The following is a 16,644-nucleotide window of genomic DNA, read 5'->3' as shown; positions in this document are numbered from 1 at the left end:
AATTGTTTTTATGTATGCATTTGAACTGGCATTTTCAGTTAGTTAAATTATCTAATTTCCTCTTAATTTTATGCTTTCTAATAATTGTTGAAAATTGTATTCAAATCGATGCAGAAACAGCTATTTTATAATAATGTAGCGATCTAATGAAGTTATCAAATTAGTCGCTAAGTCATTAAATTACGATTAAAAATTTAATACTGAGCCAAATTTAAGCTCAATTTGCGACAATATTAATCGAAAACATAGAAATCTTAGGTCATGGTTTTTTAATGCAATTCCTAATCTTAATGATCTGCTGGCCCACCTCCTCTCTAAGTTTGTCGTATTATTTCAGAATCACCCTGTATATTATTGCATGTCTATTAAGCATATAATAAGAATTTTTTTTAAAAGAAGAAAATATATAAAACATGCCAAGTGTTGCTTCTTTTTATACCGAAATCGTAACTAGGATTTGACGATTTGTTTGCTACAATTCTGAGCATAATTTTTTCATTGCATAATTTGAAAACACTTCTTTGTATGTATATAAACAGGTAGATAATAATTTTCTTTGTGTCCGTTTTTTAATCCAAAATTTGTTAAGTAAGAAAACAACCAGAAATAATTTAGCGAAATCTTTTATATTTTTGGTTAAGATTTTAAAAAAATTAAATATACAAAATAAATTATGGTACCAACACAATCTGGAAAAAATTGTTCACAGCAGTAACTATTTGATTATTTATAAATCTTAACAAAATTTCAAACTGTGTAACTTTAAGTGACAAATTACGAAATTTGAACAAATTCATTCTCCTGATTCTTGAGAATTTAAAATCTACGCGTACGACTATTTTTCAAATATTATAACTTAGAAAGAATTAAATCGAATTCGTTTAAATTCTGCGTTTTGTTTAATATTACACTGTTTAAAATAACTGTAAAATGATTGTTGGATTGTAAAAGTTTATACACCTTACTAGTCAATATATTTGCGATCATTATTAGATAAGTAAAAATATTAATAAATAATTGTTAAAAATTTATTTTTGCTGTGTATTATCTTTGGGCTAAATATTAAAAAAATTTTTTTTTATCGAATGCGGCGAAATATGCAAAAAGTGAAATTAACATTAGGAGGCCCAAACGTTAGATCGCAGAACTATTGAGATCCTATCTTCTAGAAGACGGTGACCCCCAACATTTTAGGTCCGAATTTGTCCTAATGTCTATTATTTTAAATGCCGAATTCAGTGATGTGATCGCTCAGGGGATAGAGCGTTCGCCTTTTAATGTGGTGAACTGGGTTCGAAACCCAGCGACCAATGTGAATCGCACCGACCGCAGTGCTGACGTGAAAAAATCCTCAGTGGTAGACGGATCATGGGTTAAGGTCCCTTGCCGTCAGGCTAACCGTTGGAGGTTTTCATTGTTTTCCTCTCCATGTAACGCAAATGCGGGGTAGTTCCATAAAACAGTCCTCCAAGAAGGCAAATTTCTTCCAATACTTGATCCAGAAGTTCCCTTTGTCTTCTGTATTGGGTTCAAAATTACAAGGCTACGGAGTTGAACATTAGTCTCCGTGAACCCAAAAAATTCAACCGGCTGTTCAACGACGGTTATAAAATAAAATAAAATGAAATGCCGAATTCCTCTATTGGGAGTAATTTTGTTTTGTGTCTGATTTCGTCCTTTAATCAGAACTTAGCACTAAATAATTAGCATATTATAAAGTCAACTCTTCGTACCATTTGGATTGTCTCTTAATACGCCAACAACCGACGACTTCATTCCGAAATTTTTTATTTAGAGCACAGCATGAAATTTAAGTTTAAAAATTGTTCATTTCGGAAAAATATGAACAATTTTTAAATTGTTAACATATGTAGTATGAAGAACTTTTTGGTTATCGACCCATAAAATATTGTAGAAACTTAAAAATCGAAATTTTTTTTTAACAATAATAATATTAAATCAAAATAAAATTGTCTTAAGATTTTAATGTTTTAAGAAGTAATGGTTACGGAGATAAAAAGTGGGGGTGACTTTTTTGTTTTTGTTCTAAATAGAAGAAAAGGGGGATTTTCTATATGCTTTATATCAGAACTCTTCCATGCGCCGTATTTTAGCACTATAATATATTTAGTTACTTAAAACAAAATGAAACTTACTCACCAACTTTAAATTTGATTGCAAATAGTAAGTTTAAATTTAGTGCCTTGACTTAGGTTGATTGTGTTATTTTTTTGGTTCTCTGTATGTATACTTTTTCGTATCAATCACACAGTTTTAACCTCATATAACATGACTCTCTTAACAAATAAATGAAAAAAAAAAATAGAACTAAAAATTTATGCAAAAATGGATAATAATAAACATTCCATCCACATATGATTATCCAAGATATTTCCTAGTGACTGCCCTTAATGTTTATGTATGAATCCTTGTTAGAAATGAAGTAGAAGAAGAGCATACAGATAAGGGGCCGATATTAAAGCTAGTACGAAACTGACACTAAATGTTTCTAATAATCATCTTTCAAATTCTCTGCGTTTTCTATAAGCAATCAAACATGTTTTGATATTTTCCGTCCCGCCTTACTGAGTGGTGATTCTGAATACTTCGATAGCATTTTTTTTAATTCTTTCTCATTTAAATATCAACTTGTGAGTATTGTTTTACCATCATGTTTGATAAGGATTCTAAAAATATATATTAAGGGTGGGAATTATGTATATGTGAAATACGGGTTCCCAAATTTGTATCCAGACTTTGGAACCCCGCATATTTACTTGAACTTATTTCTTCAAATATGGCACTTACTGTTGCCTTCGTTCCGTTTCAGCATTTCTTTCTTGATCCATTTCAAAGGCCGCATTATCTTCTCCCTCATTGGTTAAAAACAATCTGTTTGTCCTTTGCATACGTTGCAATTCCAGTATATCGCTTCGTCTTTTATGTGTAAACATCTTGTTGAAGAGTTCTATAAAAATAAAAAAGTAACGATTTGTACTACTTGTAAACAGCCTTCAGTGTCAACACATTAACACCATAAACTAGTTTTTTAGACATCTCCCGAGATTCTTTGACACTTTTTTTTACAACTTTTAAATTTAACTGAATAGGGTAAACCAACCAGTGAAGGAACATTTCATATATATTGATTAAAAATAAGAATTTGAAAGTGTTTTTTTTATAGAATGATTGGTAACAATAGCTTACTGCCAAACAATAGGAAGTCATCTAGCAATGTTTTGGATTACCTGGTCAAATAGACTTCTCAGGAAAAATTTTTGAATTTGTTATTATCTCTGCAACACCTTGTTTCTTTGAAAAAGTTATATGGTGAGTGATTGTATTTATATGTTTGAAGTGGAATTAATTGCATGTAATAGTTTTATTTTTCTCACTGTGAAAAAGAGAATACAAAATATAGTTATTGAAGTTACGTTTTATTTTTTTTTTACCCATCATAGCATAATAAAGTACTGAGATAAGGGGGTGTTTACCAGGTGTGTTATAAGGGGGGCTGGATCACCAAACGATGAAAAACCAGTGAAGGAACAATTGTTCCTTTACTGGTTTTTTTTCTAAGTTAATGAAAATAAAAGATAAACTTTAATTAAAGTATGTTAAAAATACGAAAAAAAACTTCCAACCAGTGAGGGAACAGGCATGTTCCTTTACTGGGCATAGATTTCCCAGTGAATTAACAGTACGTGTTAATATGTTGACACTTTAATTTTCAATTCATGATTACAAAGAAAAGTTAACATTTTCCAAGTATTTATATGTTATAATTTCAAGAATAGGCTTGTTTTTAAATATTTGTATGACTTACAAATTCATAAAGAGCATTAAAAAATAACAAAATTAAGTGTTCCTTTACTGGGTGTTCATTCACTGGTAAGAGCTGTTCCTTCACTGGGTCTTCTTACTACTTGTTATTTGAACCTCCAAAACTTTAAAACAATATTATGTAAGTTCTCTAAAAATTTTTTACATAATTTGCAATTAGTAACAAATATGTTGACACTGTCATTTAACCAAAATTACGAATTTTGAAATTAATATGATTTTTTTAAAGGCAAGCGAAGCTTAAGTGTTCCTTCACTGGTTAGTTTACCCTACTAAAGAATCTTTCGAAATACGTGACAATGACTTAGCACTGATCATATCAACTGTTTAGATTATCGAATCTACTGCTTTATGGATTGAGCGTTTGTAAATGCTTCTGTACAAATTTAACAAATGTCACATACAAACTAGCAACATCAGTACACGTTTTCTCCAGTATTTTTCAACAATGCGGGAGGTTATCGTGGCTTTTCTCTTCATGTAACTCAAATAGGGGTTAGTTCCGTCAGAAAGTCTTCCATGAAGGCGAATTTCTCTTAATACTTAATCCAGGAGTTCGATGTTTTCTGGATATTGCTTTCTGTAATTATTAGCACAATCCAGAAAACAAGGGAACTCTTGGATCAAGTATTGGAAAAAATTTGCCTTCGTGGAGGATTTTTTCATGGAACTAACCCACATTTGTGTTACATGAAGAGGAAAACCTCACACTGTTAACCTGACAGCAAGGAAACTAACTCTCGATTCGTCTACCACTGAAGATATTTTACGTTATCACTGTAGTCGGTGCGAGATGGGTGCCGAGTGACCAGCCATCACTGGGATTCGAACCCGGGTCAACTCATTTATGAGACTCTATTTCTCGAGCTCTTTTGTTTTTATATATTGTTCGAAATGACCTAACCCTTTCCTTCTCTTCCATTAAAGCAAAGTCGGTTGAACTAACTCTTACTGCTTCAACAAAACCAACGATTAAAATTATAGAACTTAAATTTTTCCCCCCCAAAATTTAAACTTACCATCGTCAGATGCATTATCGCCACACAGCAATGTATCGGAGAGGTTTAAAGTCATCCTTCGTCCCTGTTCATTCGTTAGCTGAACTTTAGGCACGGTTATGTAATGATTTTCAGTTGCAGACTGCACAGCAAAATCACAATTGTCTACATCATAAAACCTAGGATTTAGTGTCTCTTCGTGTTGAGATCTTCGTGTAAAAGACGCTCTCTTTAACTTTCTCTTCTTTTCATAACTGAAATATTACGTTTAAATAATTTGAATGTTTAATACGTTTAAATAACAGAATGAAATGCTGCATTACTATGTATTTACTATATTACAGGAGATTTAACTGAAATTAAACACCGCCATGACGAGATTTTATTACTTGACTCATATGTAAAGAATTTATTCTTTAACTGTCAGGATTTCTATTGAAAGAATTAAACATCTAATTATAATGAATTTGTCGAGAACTAGAGAATTTGTCAGATTAAAAAATAAATAGTAATCAAAATAATATTCTCAGTTTTTAATAACAATGGATATTTTTAATGTAAATATTTTAAGTCGATGACCTTTTTTATACTGTAGTAATGATAGTTTTGTTGATAGATGAAGAGAAAAATATTTTTCGTGGAAAAGGTAATAAATAAACGTCAATATTGGATATTTTATTTTTTTATTAAATAATGGGCAATCGTCTAGCTGGCAAACCCATGTTTTATAGACAATTTTTTTTTTTGGTGATTCTACTAAAAAAAGCGTGATATTAAGATAGTTTAAAGGAATTGTACTCAATGAAACATTGTTCAACAACAAAATAAATATTAAAATTAAATTAACAAAATGAAGATAATATATTTGTTTATTAATAAGTAATCAAATATAACATGCCATTCAATAAAGTATAGATAAAATATAATTTCATAGTTATGTAGTCAATACAACAAACGTACGTGTGCAACAAATCTCTGTTCTATAATGTAGACGTACAGAAATGTAGTTTAAGATAAACTTATTTAAATATGAGCAATTATATATTAAGTAATTTGGAGATAATTATTTAAAAATATGTATTTAACTTTGGTGCTTTCGAAAGGTTTTCAAAATTTTATCTATCATAGACACTTCTGATAACCTCGAATTATAATCTTCTCAAGAACATTAAGAATTATTTAGCCTATAGTTATTATTAGTTTAGCCTATAGAAATTGATTTCAAATGGTAAACTTAATAAATAAACTAGCAAATCATTTTTGTTACAACAATAGAACTTCAGAGACACACTCTAAAAAAGCGCTGTCTAGCACCACTAAAAGAGACATAATGTATTTTAATGCAGACTTTGCAAGTCCCGCAGTGGACTGATCGTAAAGACACGGTTCCCAGCAGATCACCGAAGTCAAGCATCACTGGCTGCGGTCAGTGTGCGGGTGGGTGATCTCTTGGATTAGTCTGCGTAGGGACCGAGAGTGTGCGGTATTGGTCCTCGTTAAACTGTTCTACCGTAAAGTGCTCGACTTCGCGTGCAGGTCGTCGGGCTACCGAAGCGGGAGTGCCATCCCTGTAGAGGTTCAAAATTGTGATGGCATGTCTTCGGATTATCCTCTGGGATGTCTCCCAGACCGTCGCCAATAGCCCATTGTGCAGCTCTAGTGCGACGTAAATTAACTACAATAACAATAACAGCAGTCTTTGCAATGGAAGATGTATAACTCAATGAAATTAATTAAAAAAAAATCGGGATGATTGAATTAAATTTATATTTTATTGAGTGATAAATTCACGCTTACCTAAAAAAATAGTCTAATGTAATTATAAAATTAAAAAAAATAGTCAAATACCCGTGTAATAATACAATATTTTGTTATGAGTGTACTTAAACTAGACATCATAAATCATTAACGATTAAAGCGATAAAAAGTATTGCGATGAGTGTTTCGATTCAAGACTTTTGATTAAAACTTATTATTTTACTACGCATGCAGTAAGGGAACCTATGTTTAAAATATATATTTTTTATTAATCTTATCTTTTACTTTTTAGGCATTTTTATCATTTCTGAAGTAGTTTAGTTTACTATACTAGTTAATTTTACTATACTAGTTATAAAATATTGAAATGTTTTATTAGGCGTAATACAAATAATAACAGTATAATATTATATTTTCAGTATAATATTATATAATAAAATATAATAATAATATTATATTTTCGATCTTGAGAACGTCTATAAACTTACAAATCAATAAAATTTCAAACTTCAATAAAAATATTTTTCATACATCAATGAAATTGTTTCTTTGCCTTTGTAGAAAACTAATTTCAATGAAAGTGAATTTTGGCGACAATAAGACAATTTTGAATTTTGAAATTAAGAAGTTTGAATACTCACTGCTCCGCAATAGGATTTTGTTTCCATATCCAGAGAATCAAAGCAAAGCAGACGACTGGAATTATTAAGATTACGCCAAAATAGAACCAGGATTCAGGTACATAAGGAGCTTCACATTTTCTAAACTGAACAATTAAGATTTTAGAAGGAAATTTTTTAAAAAAATATTTGCAGTTTTTATTCAAAATACATAAAAAAAATTATGAATAACTTAATTAATACAAATTCTAATTTAAATTTCCAAATTATTCGAATATTTGATATGAGGAGGATGTGATTTCTACTGGCATAGAACACCAGATCTGCAAATCTGTAAAGTCCTAGGGAAAAAAATGGTGCAATGTAGAAACATTATAACCGTAACTTAAACGGTGCAAAAATATTGCAACCTTAACAAGATAATAAATTGATTCGTAGATAATTGAATGAACAAGTTGAAACGTAGTATGGTATAACCAAGTCTAGAAGTAAGGTAATTTGGTACATTTAGACATTGTATTAAGATTGCAATATATTTCTACGATATAACGGTCTAATGGCATTGGAATTTTATAGGCGTACATTAAAATTTTTATTTCATTGCATGATAGTTTGATATTTAGTCAACTATTGTTCTGCCGTGTAATTGAAAAACCAATCGTAAGTGCTTCAAGAAAGATTTCAAGTTAAACAACTAACAGCTATTTTTCTTGCTGTTTTAATACTATCAATTAAAAATATTTCAAATTAGTTATACACGTACCTTAATATTGCATTAATAATATTGTGAAAAAAATTTACTAATCTGTAAGTTTTAAACAAATTAGGAATTACGATGGTTTTCTCCTATCGATAATACTTCGGCGAGTTTAAACAGATTAAAAATCAGCGCAACTTGACGCATTATTCCCCCCCCCCTTTGTGAGTTGCTCGTGCACAACAGGTTGTTGCAACGACGTGAAATTTTTTTTCATTTATTTATTTTCAAAAATTTTTTTCCCCAATATTTTTCTTGGGCGGTGGTGGCTCAGGAGATGAATCTTTCGCCTTCCAATGAGGTGAACCGGGTTCGAATCCCAGCAATGGCTGGTCGATACAAATTCTGTGACCGGCGCAGTGCTGACGTAAAATATCCTCAGCGGTAGACGGATCATGAGTTAGAGTCCGCTTGCTGTCAGGCTAACCGTGAGATGTTTTCGTGGTTTTCCTTTCCATGTAACGCAAATGCGGGTTAGTTCCATCAAAAAAGTCCTCCACGAAGGCACATTTCTTCTATTGATTGGTCCAGGAGTTCCCTTGTCTTCTGGATTGGGTTTAAAATTTAAATATGTTTTTAAGATTATTTTCCTCAAGTTATCAAAAATAAATAAGAAAATAAAACGGAATAATGGTTAAACAAGTTTTATACTAACAATATTGCATATATTTATATAAAGTTATTTGAGGTGTCATGAATTAAATCTCAGGATGTTTCAGATGCTTTTATATTATTCCAAAATAATAACTGCCGTTCAGAAATCCAAGATTTTTTAGGATGAAAAAAATATTTTTTTTCATCTGTGGGAGGAGTGTCTCGTCAGAAAGTTTAACTACAGATTTCTTCTTTTGCTACAGATGATTTCAAGAAGTTTACATCTGTCCTCTGGCCATCTTTGAAAAATTTCTTCGAAATTTTTAATCCGTCTTTGGAACATCATCTTCACCATTTTATTAAAGTACGATCAAGTCGGCTAAATTGAATTATCTATCGAAATTTATTATATTTGCTGGTTATTATTTATAGTTACCAATGAAATGTAGTTGGTATAAAGATTTTCAATCCATTTGGCTAGAGTTTCTAATACGCATGCATATTGGTTATTTTGCAACCAGCTAACGAATGTGAATTTCTTATTTACTTTAGATGTGGACCTTCACCCTTTCTGAATGCTGTTCGTATGTTGTACAAATACTTTATTCTAGACGGTTTCAATACTTTTTAATTATTTGTACCTAAAAAAAAAACCGCATCGGTGTAGGATATACCTCGTCAATGTGTACTGAGCTGTTGCCCTTAACTTTAAAAAAAATATCAGTGTCGGGTATCATGAATGTGTATCATGCAACGCACTTGACAGTAAAAAACATAACTGTAGGGTGTATCGGCCAGTGGCACTTATTCATAAAATCAGTGTAGGGAAAACCGGGCAATGGCAACTTTAATTAATCCAAATATTTATAATATCCGTTCTTAATTTTTTGTAACGATATGAAAATTTATGAACTCAAGATTTCAAAAATTATCAATAACCAAATAGATATGATGATAAGAAAGCAAATTGAATTTTTAAAGCTGTTATATTAAATTAAAATATAAGTAAAAATCCGTATTACTTGTAGTTCCTGTTTTAACTTTAGAACGGCAGATTCATAATCACCGCACATAAACATATTAAAAATTACGTTTAAGTTTAAGTCTGAATAGATTATGCCTAGATAATTACACTTGCTAAACTTTTTTTGGCAATTATTAATAATAATGTGATTAATGTGCTTTGTTGCAAGACATTTACCAAAAAAAACTGTTTATTATTAATAATAACGGGTTATTATTAATAAGTACATCCGTAACATTTATATAAAAAAGTCGTACGTTTTTCAGGATCGAACACAAGGTCGAAGACAATGTTCTGTAATCTTGAAGATTTCGCAGATTTCACTCATATAAAAATATTTAATTCGCGATAGACTTGAATTTTTTTTTTATTTCTGAGTAAAACCAGAAATTTTCAAATCAGAATGTGCTGAATTATCGCAAGATGCTAAAGAAATAAAGCGGCAGATGAAAAAAAAAAAAAAAAACTTAAGTTCTAGGGTTGCCAAAGGTTATTGTTTTCCATCGGTCACAGTTACTTGCAATACAAACATCATCGTAAATCTGTTTTTCTACTAGTCGGAAAGATAACCTTGAATAGACAGCTAAGTAACATTGTTTCTTCAATTGTAATTTGGACTTGCGGCATTTTATGTCTGCAAATTAAAGATTTACTCAGAGACGAAATTTCTAAAAACTACTAAAAAACTGAATTCTAAAGAAAAAAATGCCAAATAAATAAAAATCTCAATTTCGAATTTTTCGTCGTTTACATCAGTTTTTCATATTTACGGCAGCATTGAACTAAAGTGCTGAAATGTATTTGAAGAAATAGTATTCTGATATTTTCTACATCAAACTTGTGTTAATTTCAATTTTTTGCGCTGAAAATTCAATGCTTTTACATTTTTTGAAGTCAGTTTATTCAGCTTTGAATGTATGGTAAGTCTAACTTTTTTGTATTTTTGTAAATCATTTGTAAAACTTATCAGATATGATGTAACAGCATTAGCTACTAATAGTAAATTGGATGAATTCATTCCTATATACATGTCTGTTAAGTTTTTTTTTACTTGTGATAGTCACGATGTATCAATTCAATCATAGGAAAACTGTTGCCGTTGCGCAGTTGTTCATACACTTCTCTTTTAGTGAAAACATATCTGGAAGCAATTATTATTTTTTTTAATTCTTGTTACTACCTCCACTTGTCAATACCAAGCCTACTTTTTCTTTCCTCCAGACGTGGAGACGTACCTAGGTTTGCAAAACCCTTACCCGTATAGTCCACGTCTGGCTACCAGTCCAGCTCGCCACAGAATACCAAGTCTACTATGGGAATCCAAGAAATTTTTAAGGCAGAGAGCGCGCTTCTTGTTTTTCAGAAGTGGCCATCTATGGCCAAGAATACAACTTCAGCTACGCACACGTCAGAGCACGTTTTACAAAGAGGATCCATTCATACCAAGAATACCAAGCCTACTATGGGAATCCAAGAAATTTTTAAGGCAGAGAGCGCGTTTCTTGTTTTTCAGAAGAGGCCATCTATGGCCAAGAATACGACTTCAGCCACGCACACGTCAGAGCACGTTTTACAAAGAGAATCCATTCATACCCCATTTATTCTACCACCCATTGTAATTTTGACATGAACCAGAGAATGATCAATCTCAATTCTGCCCAGAGGTATTGATTTGTTATGGGAACTTGAAGGGCTTTATGACCCCTGCAGATTTAAAGTTCACCAATCACCATTTAATACACGAGAAGGCTTTTGCCGGCATGATTCGAACTTACGACCTTACAATGAACATGAACCCAGTGTCCTACTAACTAGGCTCTCCCGGCTCTTTTTCTTTAGAAAACAATTAAGACTTTTCAAGCAAAACTTTAATTAATCGGATTTAAAAGAAATATTACCTCAAATTTGTCCACTATTTCTTTCTCTAAAACTTTTTTACTGTATATAGTTATAATTTCTTCCAGCTTTTTCCTCTTGAAAGCTGCTTCTCCTTGAGTGGAATCCTTTGTTATTTTAACCATTGCGTACAGAGCTTCGTTGGATTTATCATCCTTAAATACTCCAGATATTCGAAAAACGCTGACACTAGAAGCGCTAGATAATGAAAAGAGCAGTGGTGAATTATAGACTCATAGTAATATGTTTTGCACTAACAGACTAAATTTACAAACAATTGTTTATTATTTTTAGAATTATTATTATAATTTTTTAGCATCACAGAATAGTTTCATGTAAAAAATTAAATACGTAGTTATTAAAACTTATCATATTTTTTTTTTTGTCCGCAAGTAAATAAAACAAGAATGTCGTCTATGTCACGTATCGATGCAAAGCTTATGAATCAGTTGCACCTTTTTTCCCTTTTTATGTGAGAATTTTTTACTCTTCGTCGAAGAGAATTTCTTAATAAAGAAAACAAAAATAGGGTCCTTAAAAATCACTATTGAATCGCATTGAGATAGGAAAACTTGTACGGCAAGAGGAATCGCGTGAACTATGCTTAAAATGAGGTCAAAATGTGACGTACTGGTTTATTTTGGATTCATACTATGCGCAAGCTTTACTTAACGTGGATGTAATTTTGGTAATAAAGTGTATATGGTTTGGGGTCTTCCAGTCGGAGGGCTGCTCTCTTGATCGCGGGATGGGTGTTGTCTCCCTGCGGTCAGCCCTGGCTGACCTGAGTCTCAGCGGAGTTGGCACCTACGGCCCGCGGGTCTTGCACTTGGAGCTTTTCCGCCCCTCTTTATCTTCGACGAGTAAGTGTTGCTTTTGTTGGGCGTGACTCGGGGCCATGAATTTTCGTGTCCATGCTCTACCAGTTCTCTGTTCCACTGAAAATGAGCTCTCGCAATGCCCCGTCACCTGGTAATTCCTGAATGCTCCCTAAGGGGGTGGACCAGGGTAAGCTTCGCTTTACTTAACCTGGTTCAATCATCATGGATCATTTGGAAACTTGCTTGAGCAAAAATTGCTTTATTTCTTGATGTTGAAAGGGCTATTATAGAAGTCAGCCATGTTTAAAGCTGCTTTACCAATTCTTCCACTCTCGATGTTAGCCAACATTACGTTTTCGGATTGATTGTTGAATTTCTTTCTACATTTCCTCATGGAAGTTCTCAAGAATTGAAGGGTTTGGTTAAAGAACTAGGTTAGTCCAGATTAACAAAATGCTGGTGAGAGTCAAAAGCAATTTAAAAAGACGATTGATTTATATAGGTTTCCTTCGCACTATTTACTGCTCACGACGAGGCTTATTTTATAATTATGACCGTGTCTTACACCAAACGAAACAATTTTATTGCCCTTAGTCAAAAATGCATTATGACCGAATTCGGAAAATTCGGGCTTAACTAGTTCGTTCAACGGGATCCTCAATCACGAAACATTTCATGAAGGAACAAACGCTACTTTTACATTATTTTAAAATAAGAATGCAATGGTGTGTTTCTCACCTGTCAACGCCAATTAATCGCAGGTTTCGGTAGAAGGGATTTCTAACTTGCAACAAACTGGGTCTCGCTATAATTTTTATCTACGCGTGCACGAAAAATTAAGGTCATATACTTTTTGGATAAAACCAACATAAATAAGTTTTTTTTTTCTGATTTAAAGGTAATATTTAATTCCTAAAATTAATTTTGCTCAGGTATTTCATAGGTTTTTTACTCACCTAATTACATCATCCGAGTTTTCGCTGACATCAGTTGCAACTTTAGCGAAGTTTTCACGAAAATCCTTGAAATAATCTCCTGGTGTGTTGTTCGCAAACTGTAAAATTTAAATAGTATTTTACTGTATACCTTCAAAATAAATTATTTTATGATTAATTTTTTTTAACAAATTCAAATGTTAACGGTCACCTTATTTTGTTTAATGTCTAGTTTGAAATATTATTTGCCAGCTATATACTAAATACCTTATTAATAACTTTAAGATCACGTTTGAGGCAAAAAAAAAACATATCTTCATAGAATCCGAAATTTAGAAATATTTTTCAAAATTTCGATGTTGCTATAAAATTTATCTATTCCTTAAAACATCACGATAGTATAGTTTTGAAAACAGGGCAGTTCATGGAATAAGGTTTCGTAGGTGATGAATTATATTATCAGGGTCCGCGCTAAGCATTCCACTGCATGTTTCTTTGCAGTGCCGTGAAAATTACGTCAAAACAAATTTTTTTAAACAAATCAATATTTTTTATTCGATTTCAGTATTTTCTGATAGATGCCCCGCATAACCAAGTAGAATTGGGTCCAAATAATATAAGCCTGAAACAAACTACCGTAAAATAGTTTTTTATGGGAAAAATTTAATTATAAAAAATTGTTACGATTTGCATTTGGCGAAGACTTTCGAAAATTGGAGAATACTTTAGATATTTAGCTAATTTATTAGCTAATAACTTAAAATACCTTTTTATTATTTTATAAAAATAATAAAAATAAGTGGAATTTATTACAAACCTTTAGTATAAAAAAATTGCACCAAAGTTAAAAATCACAACTGGCTGTTGACACCACTAATTATTAACTGTTAACTCCGCAAAAAATAGCCAATAGAAGAATACGTCATCATAAATTTTCATGGCTAGCTTTGTTTTTAAATAAAAATTTTAAATTTTGGTCTGTCGCAAGATATTTCGCATAAGAACGCTTACTCCCGCTAAACTGCTCCCGTACCACTGGGGGTACGCGTACCACACTTTGGGAAACACTGACCTACACGAAAGGAGAAAGTGCAGTTCGATCACATTGTCCACTAGCCAATCGAACTCGGATCGAAGCCGATGGACTAACTCACCACTCTGACGTATCGGCTGTTTATTTTATGAGTTGGGTTTTTAATTACAAAAATACAGAGTTGAAAACTAAGTGCCTTATATAATCGATGGAAAGCAACCGTACGAAGCTGGTTTCATAAGTAATTAACTGAGCTTCTTAAACATTTGCACCGATCTTGATATTTGACTCATGAGTTTGTCTTTTCTTTTGAAGTAGAGATTAAAGCTAGATGGATACTAAGGGGAGTTTTATAACCACATATCTATTGCAGGATAGGCAGCGATGGTGATCAAAGGTGACGAATGATAAAATAAACTTTTATTAGGTGATAACAGGTGTAGTGTTAGTTGCAGGGTTAAGGAAAATGGTAATAAAAATAGCATTTACTGACTTCTTCATTTGCTGCTGTAATGTTATAAATACATATTGGAGCAGATTCCCTCACGTCTTTTTTCTCATCAATTTCAGGTTTTTCTATAGTTGTATCTATAAAGCAAAAGAAAAAAAATATTTTTAGCTCAGCTTCCCTTCCATCCATATTAGCAAGCTTAATCAATAAGTGAACTCGGTCTGTTTTTAGTGATGGTTTTAGGAATACTTTTTAGTTTTACATTGACTTTTGGGGGTTATTTTTCGACATACATACATAAATTGTGTACTTTCATTTCAAGAAGAAGAAAAAAATCATGGATACTCACTCATGTGACCTATGATATCGGAACCAGATGATCATATATAAGCAAAATGGCGTGTTAAAGACGGAACAAATCCGTCTTAATTCAAAAATTCTTGTTTTGAAACTTTTCACGTGTTTGGTCTTTCAGAAGGAATTTAATAGTTAATGTAATACTTTCCCCAACCAATTAAAATTCTTGGCCACAAAAATCAAAAAGTATAAACATTGGGATATTGACATTAGCAGAATACAGAATGGGAGAAAACTCCTATTCGGATTTAGGAGTTGGGAGAGATTTCCATTCGGAAATGTATTATTAAACATGATTTTATTAGCTTTTTAATTATTAATATGAATTATTTCTTTACACTATTTTATAAGTTTGTTTACATTAATGTGCCAGGATATTTTGTGATCACTCACATAGCTTTTGATAAATGAAGAGATTTGGGAAAAAAAGTTGTATGAGACATTTTGAAAATAAAAAAAGATTTCTGTTGGAAAAATCTTATGTTGTTGTTGACGTATGCCTGTTTAGGCAGAGGGGGTGTGATTCTTCTTGTTTTCCAGTGGCGCCATCTATGGCTAAGAATTCGACTTCTGCCACACCATACGTCACACCCGTTTATAGGGCGAACTCAGTCATACATCCATTCATTCATCCACAGATCGTAATTTTGACCTGAATCGGAGAACGATCGATCTCCAATCCAGTACCCCCAGAGGTTTTGAGGAAAAAATCTTATTTTAATCTTATTAACTACACATAAGTTGTTTTTTTCTCCAATTTTTAAAATATAATGGATGAAGGTATTACATATCAATCTTTGAGTGGTTTCGGAATTGAAGTAAATTCCAAGAACGCCATCGATGAGTAACTTTAGAAATGTTCTCTTTTGACAACAAATTAAGAAAAACATGAAGAGTTAGACATTTATAGATTTTGGAAATTTTAATCTGCCTGTGTAGGGGTCAGAGCCTTGCATCAGAAAGATTCTGGGTTCGAATCCGGGGCAAGGCATGGATGTTCTTTCATTTTCTCTACTATCTGTCCTTACTGTGGGAGCAACGTTGGCCCACCTAATATGGTGCCTCTGACTGAGTGGCCAACAAATCTGCTCTTCAGATGCCTGTATGATAGGTCATTCTCCAGGTGGGCATTAAAAAAAGAAGATTTTGGAAGTAGGAAACTTAAAGAAGGAAAGTAAGACACAACATCGATTTCTTAGTTTTAGTGCGTGAACTTTAAAAATGATTTACTGTTTGTCTAAGATAGGTACTCTGACCGCCACTAAGTCTGCGGCAGTCTGGTGCTATGGAAACAAGAAGATGGCATTTTAGGGAGGGTAGCTTCGATGAAGAGGTCTCCTTTTCTCTCGCCGAAACCAGTCCTAAAGAGGGACCCCTCACCCCTACTTAAAATAATCATACCTCGTTACCATAGTCATCACCACAGCTCCAGACGAATGTCTGGCAGAGTACCATATACAATTAGATAAACAGTACTCATATTCACTAAAATGTACTTAAGATCTTCTCCCACTCTATTCTTCAAATATGGATGAAAATTTTATATTGAGAGCCAAG

The 16,644-nt window shown here is 32.4% G+C and overlaps 1 protein-coding gene across 1 annotated transcript in view; it reads right to left on the bottom strand.

The window, feature by feature from the left end:
• Window positions 1-16,644, bottom strand: part of LOC107451568 (uncharacterized) — a 33,621-nt gene that overhangs the window by 599 nt on the left and 16,378 nt on the right. Inside the window, exons 6-11 of the mRNA XM_016067712.4 lie at window positions 14,773-14,867; window positions 13,268-13,365; window positions 11,493-11,688; window positions 7,241-7,365; window positions 4,863-5,095; window positions 2,809-2,968 (exon numbers count right to left, since the gene is read on the bottom strand). Of these exons, the coding sequence (XP_015923198.2) occupies window positions 2,809-2,968; window positions 4,863-5,095; window positions 7,241-7,365; window positions 11,493-11,688; window positions 13,268-13,365; window positions 14,773-14,867 (907 nt within the window). The remainder of the gene's footprint in view (window positions 1-2,808; window positions 2,969-4,862; window positions 5,096-7,240; window positions 7,366-11,492; window positions 11,689-13,267; window positions 13,366-14,772; window positions 14,868-16,644) is intronic.

The sequence above is a fragment of the Parasteatoda tepidariorum genome, chromosome 7, assembly GCF_982258835.1.
Source record: "Parasteatoda tepidariorum strain Cologne lab strain chromosome 7, Ptep-v5.0, whole genome shotgun sequence".
In the NCBI taxonomy this organism is placed as follows: Eukaryota; Metazoa; Arthropoda; class Arachnida; order Araneae; family Theridiidae; genus Parasteatoda; species Parasteatoda tepidariorum.
This window is presented reverse-complemented; position numbering and strand designations above follow the sequence as displayed.